Genomic DNA, 8,131 nt, shown 5'->3' on the forward strand with positions numbered 1-8,131 from the left:
ATAGTAGCAAAACTGAATCAATTTTCAGAGCCTTTCCACTATAATCACCACCCTTTTCTTCCTCCTCCTATCAACAGTTTTCATGCAGGTATTTATAGGGAACGTGTGCTCCCAATGAAGGGTCAGGATTCCCCTTGAAGGAGATGGAAGGTTTGAATCTTAAAAGACACGATCTGATGGTTGGGAATTAAAGAGAATCAAAACGAACGACCGAGATCCTTTTCTGCATATTTGTCCTTTCTCCTTTCTAATCTGACGGCTCAGAATTTTCTTGTGAAGGGCGATTCGAAGGCTGAGAATAAAGAGCGCCGGTCTTGTCGTCTTGTTCTTTGATCCAAGGGCTCTGGACTTGTCCTTACAAGTAAGATCAACGGTGGAGATTGGGATGTACAGCACTGTCATGACATACTCTGGCACCTGTCAGTAATGTGGGCGATTCTGAGGCGTGCATTGGAGATTTCGTCTGTAACGCTTTAACTATCTCGGCTCTGATTATGACGACAGTTAGCGGAAGTTGTCTTATTCTCTTTGTTTTCCGACCTCCCCTCCCTTCCGATCTTTCTAACACGATCCTTTTCCGATCTCTCATGCCGGGCTCCCCTCTTCTGACCTCTCCTACTTCGGTCTTCTCCTTTATTCGGTCCGATTCAGTCAAAGCATTTATTCCTTCGATTTCCGAGGCATCCGCTTCATTTTCTGCTCGCAATAAATGCTCAGACTTTCCCTATATATATACCTTCAACAGGAAACCCCTCCGCATTTGAGTTTCTCCTCTTTCCTTCTCACATTTCCTGTTCTAACCGCTCCAGCAATAATCCCGGCCATGATAGTTGCTTTTGATTTTTTCCGATTGTCCTCTTTATTCCTCGACTGAAAATTTACGATCCCGGTGATCGGAGAATTATGATAACCTCATTTGATGACAGTGAGAGAACGGGACTAATTTGCCGACCTCGATCGAGGACCTCGATTGTGTCGATCTCGAATCGTTCGACCGATATAATCGGAGAACTGATTTCGGGCGAGAAGACTGCTAATATTCCTCTTAACATCAATGACTGCCCCTTAAAGTTCATTTGGCTCCTCACCACATTGGGCGTCCCGACTACAGCTCGGTTCTGGTTGATGACAGTGGAGATGACTCTCCATCCTCATGAGAGTCATAATCACCCCATCTGAGCTGTACGTCTATCCGCTGTCTATGGCCGGACAAATCTTTTGATTCAGCCACGAGACTAGGCTTTGACATATGCCTTTATTAGATAGGATGTTCCACCGATCTCTAAAGATCGCCCCTATGATGTAATCAGACCTTTAATGTAATCCGATCTCTAGAGATCGCCCAAATGATGTAATCCGACTTTTAATGTAATCCGATCTCTAGAGATCGCCCAAATGATGTAATCCGACTTTTAATGTAATCCGATCTCTAGAGATCGCCCAAATGATGTAATCTGACCTTTCGGAAATAAAATTTTATTTTGACAACTATCATTTTATTATTATTGCATTGATTATTTTCCGATCTCTGATGTGTTTATCCGATCCGGTTCCTAACTGAACAGCCCTTAACCGATCCGCACTTCCAAACATCCGCCTTAATTCACCGATCTCTAACTAGCCGATCTCTCCTTATTATGGAATTTCTGGAATATTCGTGAGACATGTCAGAAAAAGCTAGCGAATTTCGCTAACCGATGCGCCGCTTGGGACACCGTAATCATTAAATGCTCAGACGGGTATAAATAGGGGATGGGTTAGCCAGTTGCCTTCTGATGTCATTTTCAGCCTCTCGCGAGTGATTCAAAAATCCTCTTGTTTTTTCAAGTTCTTCCGACACCGATTACACTCCGATAAGGGTTTTGATCTTTCTTTCAGTTTAAATTTTCTCTTTTCTTTGAAAATGAGCGGCGCTGAGGGTCAGAGAGCGGCAAGCCCCCTTCCGTTCAGATCTCGTGGTCGTCAGATGAGGTAGAAGTGGTCGGACAGAGCGGGCGACCTGAACCTCCTAGGACCTCTATTCCAACCCGCAGTCAAGCAGCACCCTCGAGGCAAACACATTCTTCAGGGAGAGAAAACCTCCCCATGGACGAGCTGTCATCAATTCTTCAAGAAACCGACCTGCAGTCGTTCAGCCAAGAGTATAACATTCAGCCTGATTCATACGAACTCATTAAGTGTCACGGCGATCTTCGAGCCGATCACTTCTTCGAAGAGAATGATATGATCATGGTATACGAAGAGCAATTAAAAGTCGGGCTGCGGTTCCCTCTCGACGACTTCTTCAAGAAAGTTCTAAAATTTCACCAAGTGTGCATAGCACAAGTTCACCCGAACTCATGGCGGATCCTAGTAGCATTCAGAGGCCTTTGCCGAGCCAAATGACTCAGTCCTACAGCTAAGGTGTTCGCCGAACTACATAGGCTAACTCGTCGAAAGGACGACGAGTATTGATTCTTTCAGGCGAAGCCACATTGTGGCCTTTTTACCGATCTTGCCTCCTCCCTGAAGAATTGGAAGAATTGCTTCTTTATTCTGTGGAGCAAAATTCCGAACGGCTTTGAGGGTTTCCCACACAGCTGGCTGCATCAGGGCCCCTTAATTCCGAAGCGCATCACCCTGAATAGAGAAGAGGGCCTAATGGTGATGGAACTGAAAGATCAGGCGGCCCATCAGAAGTTCTCTTGTTTAGATGCAGTGACGGCCGAACGGCATCATTGGACAATGGAGTTGATTACTGGCGAAGAACGCGGGCTTCAGCTCTCTGACCTCGGCCTCGGTACTTTCTATATCTCTGATCTTTGGGCCTTAGCGATCTCACTGACCTTTTCTTTGTGCAGGTATGGCGAGCGGCGAGGCTTCCAAGGAGAGCCGGAAGCGGAAAAGAGAGGTCTCCCGGAAAGTGCGGGAGATGAAGCGGGCCGAGGCCCTTCAGACGCCCAGGCATGATCCCGGGGAAATGCAAGGAGGCTCGTCTCAACCCTCGGGACCGCCGATCCCTGACATAGAAGTGGTCCGGTCCCCTCCTCGTCAAGAAGAGCCGCCACCACCTCCTCCGGTTGCTTCAAGCGCGGAAGGGGGTCCTTCCCAACCACCTGTGAGGACCCTTTCCCGCGGCGCTCAAATCCTGATCCACTCGCTGGAGAAGAACCGCACGGTTCGAGAGAATCCGGGCTTTGCTAAGGTCTTGGGGTCCTCCATCTGCCTTCGGGAGGATCGGGATAGGCTAACCCCGAACAACCTCGATGATATCCTGACCCAAACTATGAGCCTGAGCGTGGAGAGTTTGGTGAACCAACACATTGTTTGGGAGAAGGCTCACCGCTTGAGGCAGGAGGTCGAGAAGGTGGGTCAGGAAGCTGCTTCCCTCCGATCTCAACTTTCGTTCACCCAAAACTACATATCTGAAATTGAGGGGCGGATGAAATTCTACGAGGATAAGCTGGCCGAGCAGGCTCATGTTCTTGAAGAGGTTCGGGCGCTCCGAGCTGCTGAAGTCGCTCGCCTCACTGAGGAGCTCAAAGCAAAAGAAGAAGAGGCAGTGACAAGGGAGGCCGGTGCTTATGTGAACGCTCATGGGGATCTCTTGGCCGAGCTCAGGAAGCGTTATCCCGAGGAGGACTTCTCCTGGATGGTGGATCTGGCTCCCCAGGATGAAGAGGATAGCGAGGAGGAGGCCGAAGGTGATAGAGGGGGTGAACAAAATGTAGAACCCTCCAGCCGAATGATTTGTATATGTTTCGATTTGAAATGAAATGAAATTCCCTTTTTGTTCAATGAATGGATGGGATCGGAAAGTATCTGAATTGCATAAGCACTTGATTGTCTGAACATATTACAACAACTAAAAGTGATTATTAATCCAAGTGTAAGAGGTCGGAAAACATTGTAAGCATAAGATCGGCTGAGAACAAACGCTAAACGGGACTTGATTAAAATTGAGAACTTGATTTGAACACTTAAGATCGGAATCATCATTAAACGGATTGGAACCTTAACTTTATCAGACGATTATCCCCAAACTTTTAAAAGGGAGATCGGCAATAAGACTGGTGGCATGAAGGCCTAATATTGGTTCAATTTCGTTTGACAAGAGAGATCGGAAATGTAATTGACTGGTCAGGAGACTTGACAATTGGTTTGAGAGATCGGTGAGGCTTTAAATGATATGGGGACTTAGTATTGATTCGATTCCTTTTGAGGAGAGATCGGAAATGTGATTGGCTGGCAAAGGGAGACTCAGTGCAGGGGATCAGTTTCAAAGTTTATTGATTTAGAGGATCGGCCAAAATATGGTATCGACAGAAAGCTTAGAAATGGAGCAGGCATCTAAGTGTCAGGCGACAAGTCCCATTCTGTCCAGATTGTATTTAGCAGATACATCAGTTTTTCCAAGAAAGGATGATATAAAACCTCTCTCAGCTCTATACTGAACAGAATAGAGGACAGCTTATTTCAGTGGAGAGAAGTCAGAATCCATCTCTTGATAATTGCACACAAAAATTAACAGAAGCAAATAAAGTTTTTTGAAGCCTGCTGTTCCTTCAGTTAACAATAAAGGGCCGAAGGATAAAGTTCCAAGCTCCATGCGTAAAGTTGCTTCTAATAAAACACATCCAGACAAAGCTCCACATGGAACCTTGCAGGGCTCAGTAGGTTGTTCTAAAGTCAATTCAAAGAAGGAAACGGGTGTTCAATCTGATGACAAAAAAATTGACAAAAGAAAATGGGCTTTGGAGGTGCTTGCAAGAAAAAAAGCTGCTTCTTGTACAAATGTGATACATGAAAGACAGGAATACGATGCAATACTTAAAGGGAATTACCCCTTACTAGTATGTATTTTACTAAATCCTTAAAACCAGTTTTCCTGCTAGCTCTTTGATTCAGTAATACATTGTGCAAACTGATGTTAATGTTTGCTCATGTATATAATTTTTTCTTTAATGGTTGATGTGAGCAGGCTCAACCGCCCTTAGACCTGAGACCAGTATTGGCACCCAGCCGCCATAATAAAATCCCCATATCAGTTAGGCAGGTAAGAAATGCCATGTATATTTAGCTTGTTTATGCAGATGCTATGCTACCTTGAGGCATGCTTTAGGTTGCTTTTCTATGGAAAAAGGAAAAGAAAAGGGCTCAGGATAGTTTTAACCTTTTGTTTCAACTTCAGATGTAAAATTAGAAAGATGGAAATGTGTTTAGTCTGCCACCATTTACGCACTCCTGACATCACCAGTTCAGTGGTGCTCTAGCTTTTCTATCGCTAACCTTGCTACTAGTTGCTGCCTTTAACTCCCCAGTCTCTTTAACACTAAAACTCTCACTTCAAATCAAATTCAATTCAGATCCAGGCATATTTGGTTGCCAAAATTGGGTTTTTGTGTTGGCAAACTTTAAATCCATGATTTCATGGTGACATATATCAGCAGGGTAGATTTGGACAAAGTGTTGCTAATTCAGTAGAATGTCAACTTCTAATTTTTGAGCTTGAGAGAAATGGTTTTCAGATTATTGTTGTTCTTCCCAACTAAACTCAGACCTGATTTAGCTAATTCCTGTTTTTTGTCATGCAGACGCAGCTTTATCGTTTGACAGAACACTTCTTGAGGAAAGTAAATCTGCCAGAGATTCACAGAACAGCAGAAACGGAGTTGGCTGTTGCAGATGCAATTAATATTGAGAAGATTGTTGCTGATAAGTCAAATAGCAAAATAGTGTATTTGAACCTTTGTTCCCAGGAGATAATTCGTTGTTCAGATAACAGCGAGTCCATTAGAGCCAAGGAATCAAATTCTTCAACAATGTCATTACAGCCCACTGATCAATCAGAACAAGCTAGCGACAAACTTCCTACTGATCCTGCAGTGAGGGATGCATTGAGAAATGCAGGACTTTTATCAGATTCTCCTCCAAGTAGTCCATGTCATAACAAGGAGGCTTCTAATGAAGTAGATGATTCCCCATTGCAAAACAAAGAAGAAGGGCCTGATAACATATTTGAAATAGATTCTCTTCCAGAGGTGGATATATATGGTGACTTTGAGTATGATTTAGAAGATGAAGACTACATTGGTGCTGCTGCTATGAAAGTCCCAAAGCTACAACCTGAAGAAACTGAGTCAAGGATGAATGTAGTCTTCTCCACTCTTCAATCTGAAAGGTTGAATGATGTTTTGGACTTTGAATATCATAAGAGATTGGGGGATATTGAAGAATCCAAGCATTCTTCCCCTCTGCTGAAGAATCATAATAATGGAGGTACCATTAGCTCAACAATTGAAGTTGGAACTGATAAGTCTTGTGTTCCTCAAGAGCTGTTGCTTGGTGAAGAGCCCTTTCTTGCAGAGTGTGAAGAATTATATGGCCCAGACAAGGAACCACTTGTACACAAATTTCCAGAAGACTCATTGATAAAACTATCTGGGCAGGTTCATGCTGAAGCACCAGCTGAGAATGATGATTTGAGCCAAGTTAAGCGTGCAATTGTTGCTTCTGTTAGTCAGAACTCCTGTGATGGAGAAAAATCATCCAACCATTCCCAAACAAGCGAAAACATCCCAAGAAAGGATAAATCTAAGATTGATATGAACAAGCAGTGTGATTTCATCAATTCTATTTCAAAGAAGGTATTTGGGGACCTATCCATGATAACATCTATGTTTCTCTCATTGTAGTCCATGTATCTATATTTGAAGCAAAAGAGGTGTTACTATGTAGCATTAAGAGACTGTTTTTGTTTCAAAAATTCCCCATATCTACTAATTTTTACCATTTCTTTACAAACTTCTTTCTGTTGACCAGTTATTCTCATTGTCTGCAGGTTGAAACCTATGTCAAAGAGCACATCAGGCCACTCTGTAAAAGTGGCATAATCACTGTTGAACAATATAAGTGGGCTGTTGCAAAAACCACCGATAAAGTTATGAAATACCACATGAATGCCAAGAATGCAAATGTCCTAATCAAGGAAGGTGAGAAAGTGAAGAAACTTGCTGAGCAGTATGTTGAGACTGCACAGCAGAAGGAAAAAGGCGATCTATTATGATTAGAGTAAATCAGTCTCAAATTTTACAGGGCTGTTAATTTCAAGTTTTTAATTTCCCAAACCAGTTATTTTGTTGATAATTACAGCGTACTACATGACTTATCATTGACATTATGTATCTCAGAAATACAAAGTGATGCCTTGCGCCAAAACCTGATGCCTAGGTCTTGCTTCCATGCATATCAAGTAGTAGGTCATTAGAAGCTATGGCCACGTGATGTATGCTGAAGTGCTTTTGTCAAGGCAGCAGAAGGGAAAAAGTGTAAATTTTTCTAGTCAAATCTAATAGAATCTTCAGAATGAGATCTTTCAGGAATAATGAAACTGAGCATGCATGGACGTTTCCTTCATGTCTACTTATATGGTTTGCTCCCATTGCAGGAACCTCAAAGCTGAAGGAATTGCAAGCTGCAGAATTAGACTTAGTAAATGTGCGTGGAAGAAAGGATTTGTCATTCACCAAATTGAATCCAAATGAAGAGGCTATAATGCGTTTGGGTAAATGATTGTGATGCATTGCAGCACAGGACAATTGCATATATAAGCTTCTCTGTTTCTAATGATAGCTAATACTTGAATTTTACTCACTATCTCTCAACTTTAGTCTTTATAATGAGAATTTCTCAACTCTAGTCCTCATAATGAGAGTATCCCTGAACTTTAATTTGTAACAAATTCTCTGAATATCTATTTAATGAACAATAAAGCCCTTGTTACTTGATATAGCTTATTTGTGTGTTAGCCTGCTGACTTGGTATCACTTTGCTAGAAAAATTGAAACGACTTAAATACCCTCAAACTATCCAAAATCTTTCTTCCTAACTCACTTCTCACCTGACTCAACTGACTATCTTTTTCTTGACTACCCTCACCTACGTGCCTTTCCCTTTATCAAGATCCACTCAACTTTATTAACAACAAACAATTATTCACAATTCTTAATTTATTGATTAATTTTCTTTCAACATCTAACGGTCTTACTTATCATCTTAAATCAATTATTTGTTCGTCTATTGGATCCATTCACTTTCAATTATGACCTATTACAAAACACAATCGCAGATTCACAGTCGCAACTTCAATCCA

At 42.4% G+C, this 8,131-nt stretch overlaps 1 protein-coding gene across 2 annotated transcripts; it reads left to right on the forward strand.

The window, feature by feature from the left end:
- The first annotated feature begins 5,407 nt into the window (after window positions 1–5,407).
- LOC110631533 (uncharacterized protein At4g10930-like) lies at window positions 5,408–7,695 on the forward strand. 2 transcript variants are annotated; one of them, XR_009151383.1, is made up of 4 exons: window positions 5,408–6,626; window positions 6,821–6,971; window positions 7,170–7,307; window positions 7,427–7,695. XR_009151383.1 is itself a non-coding variant. In XM_058153734.1 (3 exons), the coding sequence occupies exons 1-3, from the start codon at window positions 5,568–5,570 to the stop codon at window positions 7,244–7,246; spliced, it is 1,287 nt and encodes a 428-aa protein (XP_058009717.1). In that variant the 5' UTR covers window positions 5,408–5,567; the 3' UTR covers window positions 7,247–7,695. The 2 variants fall into 2 exon arrangements, 1 of the variants encoding a protein (XP_058009717.1); XM_058153734.1 differs by having other exon boundaries at window positions 7,170–7,695.
- Window positions 7,696–8,131: the final 436 nt, after the last annotated feature.

This window comes from Hevea brasiliensis, chromosome 9, assembly GCF_030052815.1.
Source record: "Hevea brasiliensis isolate MT/VB/25A 57/8 chromosome 9, ASM3005281v1, whole genome shotgun sequence".
In the NCBI taxonomy this organism is placed as follows: Eukaryota; Viridiplantae; Streptophyta; class Magnoliopsida; order Malpighiales; family Euphorbiaceae; genus Hevea; species Hevea brasiliensis.

Excerpts from the sequence above, each read along its gene's own strand:
- LOC110631533 (XM_058153734.1), top strand. The coding sequence starts at position 5,568 with ATGCAGACGCAGCTTTATCGTTTGACAGAACACTTCTTGAGGAAAGTA. Across the intron at positions 6,627-6,820 it reads TCAATTCTATTTCAAAGAAG|GTTGAAACCTATGTCAAAGA; the intron begins GTATTTGGGGAC and ends CATTGTCTGCAG. Across the intron at positions 6,972-7,169 it reads AAATGTCCTAATCAAGGAAG|AAATACAAAGTGATGCCTTG; the intron begins GTGAGAAAGTGA and ends TATGTATCTCAG.